This window comes from Orycteropus afer, unplaced genomic scaffold (assembly GCF_000298275.1).
Source record: "Orycteropus afer afer isolate SDZICR_OR568_19922 unplaced genomic scaffold, OryAfe1.0 scaffold00115, whole genome shotgun sequence".
Lineage (NCBI taxonomy): Eukaryota > Metazoa > Chordata > Mammalia > Tubulidentata > Orycteropodidae > Orycteropus > Orycteropus afer.
The window spans coordinates 5,731,461-5,754,760 of NW_006921702.1; the positions used below are offsets into that span (position 1 = coordinate 5,731,461).

The 23,300-nt window shown below is 42.2% G+C and overlaps 1 protein-coding gene across 1 annotated transcript in view; it reads right to left on the reverse strand.

Moving 5' to 3' along the window:
- Window positions 1-888: 888 nt before the first annotated feature.
- The window catches only part of COBL (cordon-bleu WH2 repeat protein), a 374,456-nt gene continuing 352,044 nt past the window's right edge, over window positions 889-23,300 (reverse strand). The window contains exons 10-14 of the mRNA XM_042781403.1: window positions 17,711-17,808; window positions 14,537-16,410; window positions 12,445-12,564; window positions 10,724-10,978; window positions 889-906 (exon numbers count right to left, since the gene is read on the reverse strand). Of these exons, the coding sequence (XP_042637337.1) occupies window positions 889-906; window positions 10,724-10,978; window positions 12,445-12,564; window positions 14,537-16,410; window positions 17,711-17,808 (2,365 nt within the window). The remainder of the gene's footprint in view (window positions 907-10,723; window positions 10,979-12,444; window positions 12,565-14,536; window positions 16,411-17,710; window positions 17,809-23,300) is intronic.

Sequence of the window (23,300 nt, forward strand, 5' to 3'; positions counted from 1 at the left end):
CAATTTTGATTCAATCTCTGCTACATACAAACCCCCAAGATCCTCCCTCCTCTGCCTTCTAAGGGGGTCCAGAGGTCCCTGGAGAAGTCAGTGGGCTCTGTACACAGCCCCCTCTCTGGGGAGGACCATTATACTTCATAACCCATGGGGGACCAAGTGTCAAAGTGGAAGCCTGCTTATCCAATTGTCCATTCCAATGTGGTCCTGGATCTCAGCTACTCACCATCTATGGAGAACTCAGATATGCCCATTTGCATGTTCATATATGATTAGTGTTCTGTATGACAATAATTTGTCTTTAAAAACTCAGTGGATCAAATTATTACCCATGACCCTCCATGGAGTTTTAGCCCCAATTCTTTGAGGAATATGAACCCAATAGTTTTATTACTCAACACTTTACCATTGAAAAAGTCTCTCATCATATAGCATATTACATTTAGATTGTTTCAATTCATTTTTTTCCAGAATTTAAAAGATTTTAAACAAGTCTATGGTTTTAACCACATATATGGTAAAAGTCTTAAAGGTCCAAAATTGGTTGCAGGCATGATTCTTTTCACTTTGCCCATTTATCTAATTAAGTGTTAGTGCTGGGCTGCAGCCCTCATATTCCCATTCACCTGCCAACAAGAATATTTTATTGGCAACTTTGAATATGCAGAGACAAAATACATCTCCTTGGCACAGAAGCCATGCAATAAAGCAACATTTTTCCTTCCATTTGAACCATTATACAGGAACATGCTGAAAATCACTACACATATTTTGGCCTGTAGACAGAAAATAACATCAAATCCTGATGTTTCTTGCCACGTGGAGTCCTTAAGTGATGATTCTGGACATCTTAAGGGTGAGTTTTTGCAATTATCTGACTTTTATTAATATTCATACAAGCAAGGGTACCTGCAGTGAGAAAAATGTTATTCAACATATGTTGATAAGCCAAGGTGTTAAATAGCTGCATATGCAAAACTCCCTTGATTCTTTGAACTCACAGATTTTTTACCCATCAAGTTCTAAGGAGTAATCTTTCTGAAACTTAACTACACCTACAAGCTTTCAGTGACTTGTTATTGCATTTGTCACTATTGCATGAATAAAGTGTGGAATCTTTGGAGGATGAAAGGATGTATTTGTAGATCTCTTCTGTTCCTAGAGTCCTCTGCTGTCCTTAGTCCCTCAACCCACTGAATTCCCGTCTAATTTCTCTGATCTTTCCCTGCTCTGGGCCATTTTGCAGGGGGTATTTCTCCATCGGGAGTTCAGGTAACGTAGTGCCTAAGGCACTTGACTGCTAACCAGAAGGCTGGAAGTTCAAACCCACCTTGGAAGGGAGGATGGGCATTCTACTTTCATAGTGATACTGCCTCGGAAACCCAAGGAGGGGTCGCTGTAAGTCAGGTCTGACTCAACGGCACATAACTACAACATACTGTTCTGCCTCTTTTCACACTTGTAACTTTGATGTCAGACATTGTCAATTTTACCTGGTGGGTGCTGAATATTTCTGTAATCCTACAAATATTCTAGAGATTTTTCTCTGTGATGTAGTTATATAGAATGGTTTGGTCCTTTTGGGTCTTAGTTTTAAGATCTATTGGATATGAGAACCATATTAACTGAGTCTAATTATTGCCTACTGCTGATGCAAAACCATATGAATATTCTAGACAATATCCAAGAGATGTGAGCTACTCTAGTTTAGCTAGTGGAAATAGACACTATTCTCGGCCCTGTGTGAGCTCTGAGTACTGCTACATCTAATCCTATCTGATGGTTCTTTACATGGCCTCACTTGCATGTACTGTTCAATATGCCAATGAATATACTCCCACAGAGGACTCTTTGCAAGTCTCTGGAATTCTCTGGGTTATCTCTTCTTCACTGCTCTGTACTGTGAACTTTAATTACTTTGGTCTCTCTGGACTCTCAGCTCTGTCTCCTCAACTCAGGGAGTATGTGGGTCTCCATTTAGGTCTACTACCCCTGCGTCATAGCTTAGAAACTCAAGATGGATCATAGTGTTTATCTCATTTATGTCCGTCTCTCAGGGATCACTGTCCTTTATTGCCTTATGTTCAGTGTCTGATTTTTTGTTGTTTCAGGTGGGATAATTCCAGTCCCTGAAACTCTATCTTGGCCAGAAGCAGACATTCCTAGGAGTTCTTTTTAAGCAGGTGAAAATTGAACATATTTAACAGCTATGCTTTACTCCTTCTTTTCCTTTTGCACTGCCAGCAGCACAGATTGGCTCATTTCCTCTGCTCTGGGTTATTACAATGTCTTCTAACTTGCCCTTTCTGTCCAGACTTTCCCTTCTCCAGCCTATATACAGCTGTGTAAATGCAACTCCTCCTTTAAGCCACATATTACAAGTAACCATATATTACACAAAATATGTGTGTGTGTATGGTATATGTGTCTATATAGATACAGATATCCTGAGAACTGCAAATTTAATGTAACTATTTCTGTGGTCACTAATATTTGTCGAACTTTGCCAAAACCACACTCAAACTCAGTGGAGGTAAGGAGTGTAAAAATGCGTTTTCAACTCATCAAATGGTAACTTTAAGACATGTGTATTTTACTGAACATATATTTTCTCTAAAAAATAACTATAAACAAGTACTAAACTCTAATATACAGTAAATGCATACTAAAATATTTAGGAATGAACTGTAATATTTGCAATTTACTTTAAATTGCATAAAAATAATTTGTAGAGGAATAGATAAGTGAATATGAGCAAACAAATACAGTAAGACATTATTGTAAACTTTAGGTGGTAAGTATAAGGATATTTACTGCACAATTATTTCAACTTTATCTTTGAAAATTTTCATAACACAATGAAAGAGAAAAATCCTGTATAAAACAACAGCAAAAAATTGGTTTTGATGTTAAACTGGATTTATCAAAAGTCAGTGGGAGGTAGCTATAAGGCCTAGGTGGGCTGTCTATCTATTAAACTCTTCAGGTGGCTTTAGTTCCATCTGGATTTAAAATAGTAATGTATGTAGTAGTTAAGGGCACACTCTTGAGAGTATGAATTTGCATCTTGGTTGGGTGAATGCTGGAGAGTTGCTCACTCTTTGTGCATCCTTGCTTCCCTCCCTGGTAAAACGAGAATGATAATATCTATGTTATAGAATTGCCTTTAAGGATGAGTAAGATCATCTCTATAGAGGGCTCAGCCCAGTGGGGTAACGTATTACACCCTACAGAATCTTAACTACTATGACCACCACCATTTCATTGAGCTTATCCAATGGTAGGTCTGTTGTTGTTGTTATGTGCCGTCGAGTCGGACCTGACTCATAGTGACCCCTCCTTGGGTTGCCCAGGCAGTATCACCACAGAAGTAGATTGCCCCATCTTCCTTCTGAGGAGTGACTGGTGGGTTTGAGCCTCCAGCCTTCTGGTTAGTAGTCAAGTGCCTTAGGCACTACGCTACCAGGTGATAGCTATTATGAAGGTTTGGGAATGGGACAGTAGACTGCTTCAGCATAACTTGGTCATCTGGGATGAGCCTCTTTCTGGAGGCTGTTACATGTTGCAAAGGTAAGTGTCTCAGGGCACAAGGGATAAGTGGGAGAGTGGGCCAGCAAGGGAAGTTAAAGTGCAAGATAGTGAAGAAAAGTGGGGTCTGATGATCATCCTTTGTTGCATAGACAGTAACTCTGCTTCTATTGGCCAGGTAACATGCATGTCAGCACCACAGGACTCCTGTGTTGGGAAACATATGAACCAATGCATAGTATGACAATAAAGATTTGATAAGTCCTCAGTAAATTAAGAAGATACGGGGTGAAAAAGGAAAACTTCCGAAAGTTGATGCAAAAGTCAATTGCTGAAGGACAGTATTACAAAGATCTGTCTAGGCAACAATTCAATGAACAAGAGCTTGGTGATTTAGTTAACCACAAACATAATATAAAGCAATACTGATGGTCAATAGTGTCACTTAAGCTTACACCACCTTGAAGAGAGATTACTATCTAGATTGAGATAAGAGGTATCTTCCCTGTGAAGTGCCAGATTACATGACCAGTGAACCAGCACCAGGTGGGTGTGACCAAACAAGGGTTTCAAGGAGGAGCAAGGGTACATGTCCAAAGAGGAGTACATGCTGTAAACACAGTCTGGAAGCACACTATTAGGACATTCCCTGGAGGTCCAAAGGTTTGTCAAAGGAGTCTCTTTTTATTTTGGCTGGACAAGAAGGAAATCAATGTAGAGGTAAGGATTGCAGCTCATGACCAACACAAAAAGCTGTAAAAATATTCAAGTTTTATTTTGCTTCCTTCCCTGACAAGGAGAATAACCTTTATATGAAAAAAAAGATAAAATGAACAGTGGTTATAGGGAAATGGTTTGGTGACAGAAAAGAAATTATAAGAGAGCAGTGGGATTCTCTATGTAATCTCCTATCTTCCAGCCTGGACTGATCAGATCCAAGGGCAGAACTCATAAGTGAGCTGGCTTCGTAGATAATAGCTAACTGGGAAGAGTGTCAACAAGATCGGTGATAGGAGACTGGAGATGGACAAAACTCATCTGATTTTTCATAAGGGAAATAAGGTGGGTGTTTCTAGAATGAAGTGGATTCATGCCAACATTTATAATGATTATGACATAGGTGAGTTAGGAAGACATGGAGACCAAGGTGTGCAAGGCTCCTAGTCTGGAGGGCCAAGGACACATGGCAAAGAATGAATTCTCTCTCTCTCCTTTCTTCTAGTAAGTGGTTATTGGTATCTGCTATGTGAACTGTGCTAGGAGGTTAGGATATGATGAGATTTACTGTGTGGCAGGCATTAAACACAAGTTCTGTAACTGACTTAGAATTCTGTGATTAGTGTTATGAAGGAAATATTTGTGACAGTCCATTAGAGTAACCTCATCCAGTGTAGGGGGTTGAGGAAGGATTTCTGAGGACTTCAGGTGAGTACAGGAACAGAACCTGAAGGATAAGTGGGAGTTAGCTGGAACAGGGTGGGGTACAGCTGTCCAGGAATGGGAAGAGCAATTGGGAAGGCCCTGAGGAGTCACAACACGAGGATGTCTCCTGTGACAGGCTTCCCTGTGTTCTGCTTTCAGAAACACAAGTAATCTGGTAGAGTTGTAATGGGCAGAATGATCTTAGCACCCAAACCAAAACCAAGCCCCACTACCATTGTGTTGATTGTGAGTCACAGTTACCCTATAGGGCAGAGTAGAATTGCCCTGTAGGATTTCCAAGGCTGCAAATATTTACGGAAGAAGACTGACTCATCTTTCTCTCCAGGAGCAGCTGGTGGGTTCAAACCACTGACCTTTTAGTTAGAAGCTCAATGCTTTAACCACAGTGCCACCAGAGCTCCTGATGTCAGCACAAGGTCCATGAAAACAGGACTGACCTCTGTACCTCTGGACTATTTCCACTTAACCAAAACAGAGATTTATGCATGAGCAACATGAAGTCAGTGTGCAATACAATTTTTACTTATGATTAGTTTTCATGTTCTGACATAAATCCTATTCTCTAGTTCCAAGGAACTTGGATCTTTCTAACCCACATATTAAGACACTTAGGCTTAGAAAGAATTTTTTTCCCTTTAGTTTTGGGCTGCATGAACCTTTGTGGTGATAGTGTCACTTGTTAAGTAATTTCCCACGGGCTCTACTGACAAGGCCAGGCGTCACTGCATGTGTGTGGTTTGCATCAGTTGGTTTCTGCAGTGGGAAAACTGGCATCTGTGTGGGCACAGCAGGGAGTGGAGTCTGAGCTTGGTTTTTGTGAAGCATTTTCCAAAGCAGCTGAGAGCTGCTCAAGTCTGGCTGATAAGATGTCTGGGCTCAACAGTGGCACTGACCTCCTTAAGGCCTGGGATAAGTGATTTATGTCTGCACTCACTTGCCTATCTGTGCAGTGGAAGCTGAAGCCTTTCCTCCCAGGAGGGAGACAGTAAATGATTGCTCTGCTACCCTCTAGGAGGAAAGATGTGATAACACAAGAAAAAAAGTCTTGTGGACTTTTGTCATGCCCCTCTTTTTGAAAAATTCCTAAGGTCAACAACAAAATGTATCAAACCAGTTCCTGTCAACTTGATTCTGACTCATGGTGACTTCATGTGCATCACAGTAGAACTATGCTCCATACCATTTTCAATGACTGATTTTTCTGAAGTAGGTCATCAGGACTTTCTTCTGAGATACCTCTGCATGAACTCAAACTGCAAACCTTTTGGTTAGTAGCTGAGCACATAAACTCTTTTCACTACCCAAGGATTCCAACAAGATGCACACCTCTCTCTTTTCTTGGCTAAGAGCTCTCTGAGGGTAAAAACCTTCATTCATCTTTCTGTTATGAGTGGCTTCCACAGTACCTGGACTCTGGCAGGCTTGCAGGAAATGCTTGCTGAAAGAATAATGGGATATGTGGATGTTTAAAATATAAACTGGGATCAAGAGGGTGCTTAGTGTATTTTAGGAGCCCTGGTGGTGCAGTGGTTGAGGACTTGGCTGCTAACTGAAGGGTCAGCAGTATGAATCCACCAGCTGCTCCACGGGAGAAAGATATGGCAGTCTGCTTCCATAAAGAGTACAGCCTTGGAAACCTTTTGGGGCAGGTCTTCTCTGTCCTGTAGGGTCACTGAGAATTGGACTCAACTAGACATCAGTGGGCTTGGCTTTTTTGGTTTGGTGTAAATTCCAGGCTTTCTGAAAGAATGCATTTCAAACAGCCAATCAGGGCAGTCAGATAAGATATCTGGGCTCAACAGTGGTACTAACCTCCTTAAGGCCCTGGATAAGTGATTTACGATGTCTGCGCTTACCTGCCTATCAATGCAGTGGAAGCTTTTACCTTTACTATGAATGTAGAGTGAAGTGGAAGAAAATCAAACACTGGGAGGCAGGGGGTGGCTAAATTTGAATGTTGCATTCAGGAGGCGTGGGTAGGTGTTGTCATGAATAGATAGCAGCACACTAAGCAGAGCTGCAAATGCTGTTGTTCAGAGCTAGAGGAATGACATATAAAACCAGGGATTTATTTGACAAACACAAACAAAGAGGCATAGAAATCATTTGCTTCACACAGTATGGAAGGCAAATGTATTTTCAGCTGCCTTGAAGAATGGTAAAGTCCTTTTTAAGGTGAGCACATGTCCCTGGGTGGTGTAAATGGTTAGAGTTCTTGGGTGCTAAAAGTTTGGAGGTTTGAGTCCATCAAGAGGTGCCTCAGAAGAAATGTCTGTCAATGTATTTCTGAAAAATTAGCCACTGAAAAACCCTATGAAGGTTCTACTCTGACACACATGGGGTGTCACTGAGTCAGAATTGACTTGGTGACAAATGATTTTACTGGTTAACCTGTAGACAAAATCAATCCATAAAAATACCCTGCTGATCCAGGATCCAGGATGTTCTCCTAGCAACAGCTGTCCTGGAGCCCTCATTGAACATGCAAAAGCAGAATAAAGGATATCTACACATGAGAATGCCAATGGAGAGCCTAGGCCACGATTATAGAGCCAGTAGACCACGCATTCTTGGCATTTTCCTTGCAGTCATAGAGCTTTAAAAGTACAAAAGGTGACAGGAATCTAAAGATCTAATAAGCATCACCAAATAATTTGATACCTAAGTGACCTCCACAGCCCTTCTAGCTTCAGAAAAATGTCATCTAATCTGTTAGGAAGGAGCCCTGGTGGCACAGTGGTTAAAGAGCTCAGCTGCTAACCAGAAGGCTGGCAATTCGAAGCTACTGCTTTGTGGGAGAAAGATGTTGTAGTCTGCCTTAGAAACCCTGTGGGGTAGTTCTACTCTGTCTATTGGGTCAATATGAGTCAGAATCAACTTGACAGCAGCGGGTTTAATCTGGTAGGAAAATGCATCCTGGCCCCTTATGGCCTGAGAGTCAGTGTCTCCCATGGTGCCATAGATTTGCTGCTCTGTACAAATGAGGAGACTGAGGGCAAGCTGTTAGAAAGGAAATCAAGCAAACACCTGTACAAGAAGAGAAAATCTTGGGTCAGGTGAAGCTACTTGGCCCATTGGGGGCTGAAAGAGGCTGTGTGGGGCAGCTCCAATGTAAAGGGCACCAACCAGTTCCTGGCCTCCTCACTCACATTTTCTTGGGCACTCACATTTTATGTGGTCTGTGATGAAAAGTACAAGCAGGCAGGGGAAGGTCCTGGGTCATTTGGGCATAATAGTGATAAAGAGAGTTAAAGAAATATACATTCCAATGTCATTCAGATCATCCTTCCAGCCCAAGGGCAACTATAAACTTTAGGGCATCTAAACCTCAGAAAAGCTATAGTTACATTTATTGCCTAGTACTTTTAAGGGTGATAAGGCAGGTCACAATTCTTAGACTCATCCAAGAAACAAGGAAAACCTGGATCTTGAAATGCCATCTGAGTTAGTTGAAAGGATTCTGCCATCACATTAGGAATAATACCTTGGGCTTCTACCCAGGACATTAGAGCCCTAACAACCTTTCCTCCTTGCATGCCAAGGACTTCACAGTTGGTTTACAGTTGGTTTGCTGCCCTGATACACCTGCTCCCTGATTCCTCATCCCCAAATATCTAACTGCCCTTATCTAGTTCTAGCTTTTCCCATCCACTTCCTACATTTCCCACTACTTCCATATTCACAGCACAATGTCCTCAGTTCTCATGTTTTTTTTTTTTTTTAATTTCTGGAAGGCAGAAGAGAGGTGGGATTCAGAGAAAGAAAGCCTTAGGTAAAAATTTTGTTGTTGTTGTTAGTTGCCATTGAGTAGGCCCCTAAGTCATGGGCACCCTATGCACAATGGAACAAAATGCTGCCTGGTCGTGTGGCATCCCCAGATCAGTTGGGGATCATTGTGATCCAAAGGGTTTTTAATTGGCTGACTTTTGGAAGTAGATCACTAGGCCTTTCTTCCTAATTCATCTTAGCCTGGAAACTTTGCTGAAACCTGTTCGGCAACACCAAATCCTCCACTTACAGATGGATGGTGGCTACACAAGAGGTGCACTGGCCAGGAATCAAGCCCTGGTCTCCAGCATGGAAGCTGTGAATCCTACCACTGAACCACTGCCATCTGTGAAATTTTTAGTCCATCTCTTCCTACCTGTGTGACCAAGACAAGCTTTAGCCTCTCTGAGCCTCAGGCTCCTCATCATCCCTGCAAGATGGAGAGCATAATGCCTGTTTGGAAAAGATCCCAAATTAGCCAACAAGACAATATCTAGGAAGCAACAAATCCAGTGTTTACTCAGATCCTTCACATAATTCCATTCATTGTTATTCAAAATACATCCAAAGCTCAAATGAGATAACTACTCTCAAATTTTAATGTAAAGTCTCCTGGCAACCATTTGAAGCCTGGCAACCATTGCAGATTTCTAGGCTCAAACTCCCAAAAAATCTTATTTAGTAGGTAGATGGTCTATGGATTTCACTTTGAGAAACACTGTTTTAGCAACTCAAAAAGGTATCCTGGATCAACCATACCACTGGGGCTGATACCTGATTGCATTGCTTTAGACTCCTAAGGAAGGGCTCTAATGATCTGCACCTTTAGTCTGCCAAAGCACTATATTTGGAATAGAGAAGATGCCTCTCTACTGACCTTCCAGAGTTATCTTTATCAGAATTTACTTGGTTTAATTTTTATTACTCTTATTTTGTCATTCACCCCAATTTTGTCACTTTTCCCCATTTTACATGGTAGTTGTGTTGTTAGGTGTCACTGAGTTGATTTTTGACTCATATCAACCCTATTGGGCAGAGTAGAACTGCCCTATGGGGTTTCTTTCTTGTTTTTTTCTTAATTCTTAATGTGATTTGAGACAAACTTTACAGAGCAAATTGGTTTTCACTCAACAATTCAAAAACATTTTGTTTCGTGACACTGATTGCAATCTTCACAATGTAACAGCTCTCTTCCCACTTTATCCCTGTGTTTCCTGCTTCCATTCATCCTTCTTTCCTATCCCTTCTTGCCTTCTGGGCTTTATTCCTGGGAAAATGCTGCCCCTTTGATCTCATATGGTTGATGGTTCTAAGGAGTGCATACCTCCCTAGTATTATTATAAACCTTATAGACCTGTCCATTGTTTGGCTGAAAGTTGAGCCATGGGATGAGTTCAGTTCCAGGCTTGAAGGGCAAGGAAGGGCCACAGTCTCAGGGTTCCACTAGTCTCTTATCAGACCAGCAAGCCCCATGGGGTTTCCTAGGCTGTAATCTTTACGGAAGCAGATCACAAAATCTTTTCTTCTGCAGAGAAACTGGTGGGTTCATACTGCTTATCTTTCACTTAGCAGCTGAGTGCTTAACTATTGCATCACCAGGCCTCCTTCTATGTGGTAATCATACATAAATTCATCAGTGAATAAATGTCAAAAAAGAAAAAAAAAAAGCACAAACGAAAACAAGAAAGCTTTTAAATTACTATCTCAGGTTCAGCTGAGGACACAGGCAAACACCTACCTTCCAGGTGCTAACCTTCTCACCCACACGAGGGGAGTGTTCCTCTTTTCCTCTTGTTAGTATGTCTAAGGATAACAGCGATGTTAGCTGTCTTTTGCCCTATGCCCTGTCCTCTTGTTGATGGCTCCCAGCCCACATGGGCCTCACTCCCAATATAGGCAGCACAACTGTGACACTGCAAAGTACACCTGTCGCATCAAGCATTTCTCTCAAACACACACAAGAGCTTACACACAGTCACATGGTCACCTTTTTCAATCTTGCAGCCCCTGTGCCAGAGCGGATGGCATCCATCAGGGCTTGCCTGACATCCACAGGGTTGTTGAGAGTGCCTGTGCTGACCTTGGAGGCCATTATGGGCACAGGGGGAGCTGAGGCAGCAGGAAGCAGGGGAGGTGGCTGGGGTGGTACACACAGGTTGTCTTGTGAAGGGATTTCTGATCCACGTCCAGAGAGTGCAGTGTCTCGGAGGCTCTGGAGCTCCTCAGAGGCAAAGGATGACACCTAGCAATGAAAGCATCAAATGAAAATGTCCCCAAAGCTGCTTCCTGTAAGGAAGCTTACTGTCTTACAGTTGGAATTGAAGTGCTCATTTGCAACAAGCCTGGGAAGTGTGTTTGCTCACTGGGAAAACATCTGTCCCTGTTCTCCCCCTGCATTCCAGTTGATCAGTGACAGGAACCCAAGATGGTCGCAGGACTTCCTCTTGAGTGGCAATCATTATTTACTGAGAACTCCCTGGTCTTGTAACTCTTCCTGACAGGTGAGGACAAAAGCAGGATGGATACAGAAACCTGACCAATCATTGTGGGGAGGATACATACACAAGATATGATGCATAACATATATGAGTTCTATGTTTCCTTGTATTCTGTGTGTGGAAGATGTAGATGACACCAGCCCATACACCTGAGTTCCTCTTGGCTCCTGAAGTGATAGAAAAATCAGTGCTGCATTTATGCAGCAACTTCATCCCAAGAGATATAAGGGATTTGGCCTCTAATTGCTAGACTGTCTAAGCTTGAAGCTGTATTTGGTCATCGACTGGAATTTACTCAATTTTAGGTGTGCACATGAGTTATGCATTCAGAAAAGGGTGGTATGGTATTATGGATTGAGTTGTGTCTCCTAAAAAGATAGGCTGAAGTCCTAACTCCTGTACTTGTGGATGTGAACTTGTTTGGAAATAAAAGTCTTTGAAGACATTACCAGTTAAGTTAGCATGAGGTCATACTAGAGTTTGTGCTAATTCAATCATACCCACTCTCATCGAGTCAATTCCAACTCACAGTGACCCCTGTAGGGTTTCAAAGGTTGTAAATGTTTACAGAAGTACATTGCCTCATCTTCCTCCCCTGAAGCAGCTGGAGGGTTTGAACCGCTGACCTTTCAGTTATCAGCCAAATTCCTTACCCACTGCACCAGGGTTCCTTAATTCAGTCATAGTGGTGTCCTTATAAAAGAGAAGAGAGCCACAGAGATACAGAGAGAGAGAGTGAGCAAGAGAGAAAGAGAGAAAAGAGGTCTATGTGAAGCTACATCTATAGGCCAAGGAATGCCATGAAATACCTGGAGCTACAAGAAGTTGGGAGAGACAAGAAAAGATCTCTTCTATAGTCTTTGGAGAAAGCATGACCTAAATTCAGACTCACAGCCTCCAGAGCTATGACATAATAAGTTTCTGTATTATATGCCACCTCATTTGTGGTGTTTTGTTGCAGCAGCCCAAGGAAACCTATACAGTAGTGTTTCTAGGAGCTCTCACTTTTGTCTGGGCTGTTGAGGGACTGCCCAGCCATCATGGAACAAGACATAGCTCCTTCATGCTCATCTCCTCAGGGATTTTGGGTTGGTGGTTCAGTCAATGATTTTCCATCTCCTTAGAAAATCGGAGGGTTGCCCTGTCATTTGTGGCTTTCAGCCAAGCCACTGGGGGAGGATGGTGCCTGGGGCCAGCCCTTTCCTTTTACCTTCTTTAGGCTGCAGGCTCCACTGTGCCCACGGATGGCTGCCAGCAGTGCTGATCGTTCACTCTCTGCCTTTGTGTAGGACAGCTTCTTTGGCCTTCTCTCTGAGGTATGCTCTGCAGTCTAGAATATTAATTGTCAACAGATCTCATTCACAGGATAAAGAAATGTTATTTGTAAGGCAGCTCAAAAGAAAAGCATCAAATATTATTGAGGCCTATATGATCCCCTGCAGAGTTCCTATCTACAGGAGGATGATTTTTTTATTTTTTGCCTTGGAAGATAGGCCTGGCAATCTTTCTGAAAGGTCACAGTCTTCGAAACCCTATGGATGAGTTCTACTCTGTACATGTGAAGTTGCTGGGTGTTGGAATCAACTTGATGGAACTAACAATGACAGTATATTTGGAGTAGCATCAAATGATTGTGTCTTAATGTCATATCACTCCTGTCATTTATCGTAGCCTTTCAGAGCTGGTATGTGCTTCTGAGTCTTATAGGCCTAGCTGACAATTCTGGGTCCACACTAGCTGGTAGTGTGAGCTTGAGCCAGGTTCCATAACCTCTCTCTGTCTTAGTTTCCTCATCTTCAAAACAGAGATAATAATTCCTAATTATCAGAGTTGTTATGATTATTATTAAATGATAAAATAGTTGTAAGTAGTTAAATGCCTAGTTACTGGGTGAGATGTCATAAAGTTTTTCCTGTCATTACCAAAGAATTACAGCATACCGCCACTAAAAAAATACACAGATAGAGAAAAGGAATGCCCTGGAGTGCATTTTTTATATATACATTCAATTGTTCAAGGACTGGTCTAGGAATGACCCAATTTGCTGGCTTTTCTACTGCTTCTGGATTGTTTGCTGGCTGACATTTTTTCCGTAGTCAGGGGCCTAACATCATGCTGTTGTTACATGCCATCGAGTCGGACCTGACTCATAGCAACCCCTCCTTGGGTTTCCTAGGCGGTATCTCTACGGAAGTAGATTGCCCAATCTTCCTTCCGAGGAGTGGCTGGTGGGTTTGAACTGCCAGCCTTCTGGTTAGCAGTCAAGTGCCTTAGGCACTATGCTACCAGAGCTCCAACACAAACACCAAACCCACTGCCATCGAGTCTATTCGGACTCAGAGCAACTCTCATTGGGTTTCTGAGGTGGTAAATCTTTACAGAAGTAGATTGTCAAGTCTTGCTTCTGCAGAGTGGCTGGTAGGTCTGAACCACCAACCTTCTGGTTAGCAGTCAAATGCCTTAGGCACTGTGCTACCAGAACTCTAGAAATAGAAGGCCTGGGTTTCCTTACGAGGAGCAGCTGGTGGATTTGAACTGCTAGCCTTGTGCTTGGCAGGCGAATACCTTAGGACCCAGGCCAGACTAGCCTAAAACCGCTTAACTTTAGTCAGCCAAACCAAACCAAACTCACTGCCACTGAGTCGATTCCAACTCATAGCAACCCCCAATGGGTTTTGAAGGCTATAAATCTTTATGCAAGCTGACTGCTTCATCTCCCACAGAGCAGTGGTTTGGGTTCAAACCACTGACCTTTTGGTTAGTAGCCAAATGCCTTAACCAGTATACCACCAGAGATCCTTATTCCCTTCAGCAGTTTAAATATTCTCTAAGGAATAGGGCAGAAATTCTGGTTACAATCAGACCTGACTGCTGGGTGTGGATCAGATACCATTTGCTCAGACCGGTGGAGGGAATGATAAGAGTTTCCACGTGGAGATTGACAATGAGCAGCCATGGACCTCACTCCTCACCTCACTGTGATGGTTCATACCAACTACTAACAGGAAGTGAGTGATAGCCAATTCAGCGAAATCATTCAAAAAAGGGGCTGAGGTAGACATTTACTTTTCTAAACTCAAGGAATATAAAGGACAAAAATAACATTATTTCTGTGACTATTTCAGAGCAGCATAGTGACATGTTAGAAAAGATAAAGATGCCAACAGCCTCATCTTTATCCCTGTTCTCTCCTTCAATCCTATTCTAAGAATCTGAGTCCACAACACCTACAACTGGCAGGTGTAAAGACTAATCAAGAGCACCTGCACTTGCTCCCTAAGGTAAGCACCCAACCTATTCACCTTCCGAAGCTTTTCCTTCCCTCCTGCTGAGTGGATGGCTTCCATCAGAGCGCTGTGGAGGGATGTGTCCTTTGGCGCAGGCCTCTGGATGACAGGTTTGAATTTTTTCTTTGGCCCAAAAATGCTGGGTGTCAAAGAACCCTCTGCTTCCTGTGCATCTGCAGATAATGTATTGGATTTGGGTTCTATTTCTAAAATCATGTGGCTATTCATGGTGGACAGTTTCAGAGTGTGAGAATGTTTGCTGTTGACTGGGGGCCACTTTGAGCCATTCAACAAAGCCCTAGGGGAGGCCTGCTCATCTGCTGAGTGGGAAAGGGGGGCATCTCTGCTGTCCAGTACACACTGTGGTTCAGATGCTGAGCTGGTCTTCTGGTTCCTTGTACTTTGCTTTCCAGTGAAGCCACAGCTCTGTCCCACAGAAACATGATCCCTCTGGGAAGATTTGATTAGTGGGACATGAGAGCTTTTTGGGACACCAGCAGGACAGTCTCGAGTAGATAACTTTCCATCGGGGTTATTGATCTCTGCTCTTGGATGGGCGCCCACTGCTGATTCCTCCCTGTTACTGTTGGGGAGATTGAAGCAAGACCTTTTTGCATCGTCTTTATTTACTATTGTCTCTGAATACAGGCTAGGCATTGTATCACCTTTTGTAGCAAGATGTGCTCCATCTGGCTTTGGTGCTCTGCCTTCATAATTCCTGTTAGTATCAATGTGCTTTGTCATTAAGTCAGCATTGATTTTTTGGGGTCCAATCCGTTTGGTGATAGCTGAGGCCACATACTGGCTAGATGTTCTTCTCTGGGGCTTGAGAAAAGAGACTTCTGTGGTGGTAGCTGACCCCTTTGCCTGACCAGTGATGGCTGTGAGTGAGTGGTTTTTCCCTTTCTCTGTATGCCTCCCATTTTCTTGGGGAGCAGGCTGCTGCTGGTGTGATACCAGTGTGGGGACTGGGGAAGTAGGCTCTGTTCTGAGTCTGCTTTCTAGGTTCTGGGGGTTTGCTGGCAGGGTGGTGCTGGTCCTTTTTACTGAGCACTCTGTGGGCAAAACACAATGTTTTTCCATGGAGTTGGACCTCCAGAATTCTTTTATTTTTACTACAGGTTGAATGGACGATGACAGGGATATGGTCCTGCTCCCATTCACATGGGGACTCACCAGATTCCCTAGCTCATCAATCTTAATGGCACCTGTTGAGAGGGATACTCCTCGGTCATAACACCTCATCTCTGATTTTGGGGGAACAATTTTATAGGTTGTGAGGCCATATTTAAGTCCATAACTGCCCCCTAGGTTTTGGCCTCGTTGATACCATGATGGTGGTGCCAGAACTTCATTTTTATCATTGCCTTCCTTTTTACCCATTGGCTGTGAGTTCCCTCCCTGGGCAGCTTGAGACTTTTCACTGCAGGGCCAACCATGTGCCTGGCTTTTTCCCTGTGCATTTAGGTCATCTGTGTGCAACTTCAAGGCAGAAGTGGTCACCTCGGTTCCAATTTCAATTGACCTCACACCTTTACAAGCGTTGGATAAGGCCAATTTAGTTTCTTTTTCAGGGTCATGGGAAGGAGCATAAGATTCAGGCACTTCCTCCCTCTTCTTTTCAAGGGGCTGGCTGTCCTCAGCCTGGAATGACAGCAGGTAGGCTTTTCTGCTGGCAATGCTTCCCTTGTCAAAAGAACCTGCATTATTGTTTCTATTGGAAAATAGTCCCTGATCAATGGGATCATCTAAAACTTCCCCTATGAATGTCACTGGGATTGCATCTGCATCACTGTTAGTGATTATGGCATCTTGTGTCAAATGGCTGGAGATACCATTTAAAGAGTTGGTTAGAGAGCTGGTATCTGTTTCGTAACTGTCTTCTATTTCTGCAAAGAAGTACAAACACAAGTCACACATTGGTACTGAATCTACAATTCCCATGACCATTATTGGTGCAATCACAATCGTGAGTTTGATTTCTCTGAGGTTACTTTAGTGTAAGTCATTTATATATATATTTTAAAATGTCCTTTCAGTTTGTAATCTACATATGCCTGGGGCCATAATCTCAATTCTCATTACTCAACAGAACTGTTTGCAGATGTGTAGTGTTTCAAGGTGAGGTATTTAGTTACAATATGCTGACCACATTTTTCACTTAACAAACAGATTCCTAAATCCAAGCCTTCTGGAAGAACTGGTTCAACACAGGAACATGAAAGTAGATTTTGGCTTTTGACCTGCAGGTTTCCCAAGTTCACCAGAAGCACAATAAAACATGTGAGGCCACTTGCTGTAGCTTTAACTTCTTAAGGAGCTAGATGACTAAGTCTTGAGTACCTCAAAATTACCATGACTCTTGAAAGCCCCAAATGATGTAGTGGGCCATGTGGTCAGATACCTGTGAGACTCAGTAGGCTGATTTAGATTTGTCAGATCTGCCAACCACATATTCTGAGGATTGGGAACTGACAAGTTAGACAAAACCACTGATCATTCCTACAGTTTGTTTCCTTTTTCTCCTCCTGCATTTTTAATTCCTCCTTGTTTTAAGGCATAGCCAGTATCAAATTTCTTATTTATTTTCACTATGTGCCCTGGAGAAAATACTATAACTTCTTTGTTTGTAAGATTCTCTATTTGTTCACTGACACTATTTGCACCTGTGCTGGCCTTACACTACTATTTTCCCAAATATCTCCATAGAGTAGCAGCGCCATGAGCTGCTCCATGACAAATGGGTTCCTGTGGCCAACATGCTGTGACCTGCATTTCCCTTTGAGAGATGTGCCGTACTTTAGCAAGGAAATGCTTAGAAGTCCTAATAAAGATAAATTTTTATATTTTTTGTCACTCTGGGTTTCCCTAACTCATTTGGCACTTTGAAACTTTTGCTTATTTATTTAGAATCAGTACCATCCAGAGCACATTTTAAGGAGCTGCTTCAGATGTATCTGTAGTACTATTTTGTAGCATGGATGAAAAGATGTGTGTGGGGAACAGTGCCCCACCTGAGGGTGCTCTCCCCTTACACTGAAGCTTCTTCATATTTGCCTTAAGAGCAATTTCTTCTGAAGTCCTCTTCCTCACATAGTTAATCCAAAAAGTGTGACTATAAAAAATAACTTTCAGAGTTACAGTCATACAATACAATACAATAAAAGTAGTTGATAGGCTAGCACTTACCTTCTAGATCTTCGTCCAGTTCTGCAAGAGTTTTCTGGAACTGTCCAGTAATGAATAGGTCTTCATCATCATTTGAGGCTGTAGCAGCTTTTTCATTTCTGGGGGAGACCAAAAAGAAAGCAGAGACATTCGCTTCTATCATTACTTATTTAATTTACTCCAGAAGTATCCAAGAAAGGTATAGTTCATATTCAAATACACATAGTTCCATATTCTTCGGACCACTGTTCTTGGTACTCCTAAGACAGTGATTACATAGTGTATGTGTTAAGTGTGAGTGTATGACTGTGTGTGTTTCTATGTGTGAATGTGTCTATGTTGATTCTGTGTATGTGTGAGGGTATGTATGTGTGTGCATGAGTGAATGTATATGTCCATGTGGTTGTATGTGTATGTATGTGTATACCATACATGTATACGCATGTGTCTTTGTATGTGCATTTATGTGTATGAATGTGTGCATGTGTATATGTGAGTATGTATATGTGTGTGTATGCATGTGTATGTTTATGAGTCTGTGTGTGGTCACAAAATGTTAGCAATACCCAGGCCACAAATTACCCCTGCTCACTCTGCAGATGAATTCTAAATTGTATTCCACTGCACAAAGACAAGTGAATATGCAAAGATTTGCTTGTGTATGTGCCACTCTAAAGTCATAACATGCAAATGATATCTTACATCTAAACAGTAAGAAGAGATAGCTTCTCTCCAATGCAAGCCAGAGTATTTCTCATGCCATTTGGAAACTGCACAACTAAGTTAGCTCTAAGCACGGTGGGCGAGTTTTCCCTCTGTGTCCTCAGAAGTGTTCAGGATAACAGTGTGGCACAAAGGCATGGTCAGGCTGAGCCTGCATTGTGAAGAACATGTTCTCTGTGAACTCTTGGAGGGCCTTCTGTAGGGGTGGTTGGGTCAGCATGATGAGAGCGCCCACAGCTCTGCCAGCTTTCCACACTCACAGCCTCTGTCCATGCCCACCCTGGCAGTGAACCATCTCACAGACTCAGAAAAGGGAAGACATTTTGCTCCTCTCCCATGAAGGCCCTTTGCATACTTTGGAATGTTCCTTCCCTTGAACTAATCCCACAGTGGGCTGGTGAAGGAGTAGAATGGGTACTCCTATAGACACTTGGAAGCTCTGGTAGCACAGTGCCTAAGGCACCTGACTGCTAACCAGAAGCCTGGAGGTTCAAACCCACCAGCCACACCTCGGAAGGAAGGTTGGGCAATCTACTTCCGTAGTGATACTGCCTCGGAAACCCAAGGAGGGGTCGCTATGAGTCAGGTCCGACTTGACGGCACATAACAACAACAACAACAACTTAGACACTTTAGCAGGGAAAATAAAAACAATAATGAGGAAGGTAGCAAAAATTATCATTATAACAACTATAACAGTAATAACAGCTCCCACTCTTAGAGCACTTAACCCCACATTCCCTCCTGCACAAGCTGCCTCAGAGAGCTGAGGATGGCTTCTTCACAGAGCAGGGCTCAGTCTGGCCAGCCTGGTCCTTTAGGCTAGAGACAGATGTCTTCATGTTCCAGCCCTTGAACATAGCTCTTTTGCATAAATGATCTTAGCATAATCCTCACAATCAATTTAGAAGGTAGGCAGTGTGTTATCTCCACTGTATAGACAGAAAACTATGTACAAAGAGACTTAACAAACCTGTCCAAGGTCTCATCAGGGTCCAGACCCACGTGGGCACCACCGGGTCCCTGCAGCCCTGGGTGCCCAAGAAGATGTCAAACCACTCAGTTGGAAGAACTGGATGTTACCTTATTTGCGTCACAAGAACAATAGCATCAGTGAGACAACTACTGCCAAAACAATTTCAAAACTATCTTTGCAAGAGCTCTTGTCTCTATTTTCCTATTGTGCAAAAGACACAGACATGCATAAGGCAATTGTCTTCAATGAAAGCTGAAGGTTTTTCTGCTGATTGTTAAAATTGAAGACCAATTTCCATCAATGCTAATCGGGCTCAGATAATGATGCATGGAATATGCTCTGCACAACCCTCACTTATGTAGCCAGGTTTTAATTCTGATAAATGAGCTTTTCTTGTTTGGTGACTGTGTGCTTTTGTGAGCCAGGAAGTGGCTTCCAGATTGGTGGCAGCTAATGTCTTTTGACAACCCAGACAAAGGGGATGGATTGGTGATGTGTGTGCATGTGGACACATTAATAAGGCTCACAAGAGATTGTCCCTCTTATTTCATTTGCTTTAAATCTTTAATTATTTGAATGCATTTTACTAAAGTTTTGTTTTTGTCTTCCAGGACATATGATGGCTTAAAAAATTAAGTTGAAATATTTAGTACACTATATAGCAGAGAAAAAATAAAATGTTACATAGAATAGTATTTGAAATGGAAAACGGAGCACTTCCCAAATGCTTGCCATTAGTGTAAGATCCAGCCAAATGAATTATATCTATTTTTCAAACTCTGAAGTATTTGTTTTTACTTCAAATTATGTCTAATCATATTACTCTATGAGACACTGAAGAGAAGAAGATTAATAAGAATTAAAAACAAATTTAAGATAAAAATTCCCCTGGCCCTACCATTTTATGTATGTTAAATTAGTAGGAAAAAAAGAAAAAAAGAAAGAAAGAAAGAAAAAACATCACCCTAAGTTGAATAAAGATACCTTAAGTCTGAGTCACTCACATTTGTTACTACTGATACTTGTTGCTGCTTTATTGGAAAGCAATGTGGAAATTTATGTCAAGAAACAGACAAACAAAAAATGTTATTTCTTTGTAAGAACTTTGGCTCATGAGTCTCTCTTTTAATAATTTGCCTAAAGGAACAATCCAGTAAAAGAAAAACTATTGTATTCATAGGAAGAACTCCAAAATGTCAGCAGTAATGATAGTTTAAGAAATCACTGCATATTGATTTCATAGGGCATTGAAACCAGGAAAGATGATGATCATGAAGTAATGTAGAAACAAAATAGTAACAGCTTAAGTTAGGCTGTGAAAAAATTGGCAAATAATTATATATAGGATGATTATGGAGATATAAAAATATATATAAAGATATAAAATGTATATAGGCTAGGGTGATATAGAAACCCAAACCCAAAGCAACCAACTAGTGAGATTAATTGAAATGAGTGAATTACGGTGAATAACTTCCTCTTTTCATTAGGATTTTTTTTAATGGGCAAAATTTAAAAATAGCCTTCTAATTTATAACAATTCCTGTTTTTGAAAATGGGTTTTTACATTAGGAGCAGTGTACATCTCTTTGTTTTTACAGAATGTCTAACAATCCCAGAAGGTAGCTATAAGCCGTGAGACCTTAAGTGAGATGGGCTGTGGCAAGGCCTGAGCCATTTCAGCTCTTCAGCAGCTTTCTCCCACCAGGCTCAGGACTTCAGTTGTCCTATGGAAGGCATTGACAGTCATGCCTGAGTGGCTCAGGGCTCTGAGCTGGCTTTCCTCCCCATCTCTAGTCCATGCCTTTTTCTATTTCCTTGACCCAGGGTCCTACTGTCCTGCCCGCTCCTCTCTATGTACTTCCTTGAAATCTCACAGGTTTGGCCCAGAGGCTGTCACTCAGTCCCATCTCTGCTTACCTACAGGCCTAGGTCCCTGGCACCTCAATGTGGGCCAAATTTCTGAGGCCCTCTTGTGAGAAAGGGGAGAGTAAGTAGTGATCGCAGACACCTCTCCTTAGGGTTGCTGTGGAGTGAATGAGGGCCTGATGACACCCCTCCAGGTCCCTGGTTGGGGTTTCTCAAGAGAGGCTGCCAGAAGCTAGGCAGCCCCTTTTGCAGCTTGCTCTTGTCTCGATGGAAAAGATGAGCCTTATGCTATGGGTCCTGGGCATCTGTGTGAACGAATTATGCAGCAAAAGCAATTGAAAACTTACCTATTTTGCTGACTAATATAAAATGTGTTGTTATGTGCCGTCGAGTCGGCCCCGACTCATAGCGACCCCTCCTTGGGTTTCCGAGGCAGTATCACTACGGAAGTAGGATTGCCCAACCTTCCTTCCAAGGAGTGGCTGGTGGGTTTGAACCACCAGCCTTCTGGTTAGCAGTCAGGTACCTTAGGCACTGTGCTAACCAGAGCTCCTAATATAAAATGTAAAGAGGAGGATATTTAGCACTGCTTCCTTTTTCTTCCCCACCTCACCAAATTTTCTTCTCCAAAAAGGGTTACCAATGGGTAACAACCCTTCCCATTTCCTTGCTGAGCCCTCAGTGATGCCTTCATCATTATCGGCTTTTAGGGTCTCTCCCTGAGGCTACACAGGAGAGCCCTGAAGGATCCATTAAGAAGCACAAAGCCTTTTTAGCTTAAAATTAATGTTCATAGATGTTTCTCTCTCAGTCATTATTCACTTCCCTCCCAACTTCCCCCATGCCCTATCTTTAGATAGGTTTATTATTTATAGTTTAATTTGGCTAAAGACCATGAAAATAAAAAGCAAATAAATTGAGGGCAGGCACTTTGCTATCAGGCTGTATGCATGCTGAATAAATATTACCAGTGGAATTTTCTCTCATGCAGGTTGTCACTCTTTGGAGAACATGATAACGTTCTGGCCACAGCACTCATAAACTATGTGATACCAAGGACAGCACAGTGAGTAACATTAGGCTCTGCCCAATGTTAGGACTGCCTCCTGGGTGTGGTCCCACAAGGGGGTGCTCTGAGGATCTACACTGGCAGGGTGACAATCACCCAGTTGAGTGTGACCAGGGCCCGCTGTGACCTCAGCAATGCTTTACCCAGCTACAAAGAAAACAAGAACTGGGGGCAATTATGCCAATTAGTGCCAGGAGAACAGGTGCTTTCTGTTTTCCTTTTCTATGAGAAAGAAAAAGAGAATGGGCTGATTCTGGTCCAGTTGGAATTTGTAAGATACATTCATGGCCCATTAGGTCATTACTCTTTTTGATGAGCCTAGAAGAGTTTCTTTATTTAATTGGTACAATGGTAGAATTAATGAAAAAGTTAATTCTGCTTTTAGGTGGCAAGTCAATTTATTGACCATGTGATTTCAAGACAATGACTTAATAAATGACAGGCAGGAAAACTGGGGAAATGCACTCTTGATGAGGGTCTTACATGCTTTTAATTTTCCCACTGCATTTTTTTCTTTATATTTTATTTTGTTGTTTTTCAGAATATATATATAGCAAGACATACATCAGTTCAACAGTTTCTACGTGTCTAATTTAGTGACACTGATTACATTCTTCCAGTTGTATAACTATTCTCACCCACCTTTTCTGAGTTATTCATCCTTCATTAACATAAACTCAATGCCCCCTAAGGTTCCTATCTAATCTTTCAAATCACTGCTGTCAATTTGATCCCATATGGATAGTTCTTTTTTCAAAAAAGAATTTTTATTGTGATTTGGGTGAGTTTACAGAACAAATTCATTTTTCTTTCTATACAGCAGTTGTGGTAGTTAAGTTTGTGTGTCAACTTGGCTGGGCCTGCTTGAGTGGCTGGGCAGCTGCATGTAGTATTCTCCATGATGAGACTGGTAATCAACTCCATGGTGGAATCTACTATGAGCAGCTGAGTAGCTGCCTTAGGGATGTGGTCTG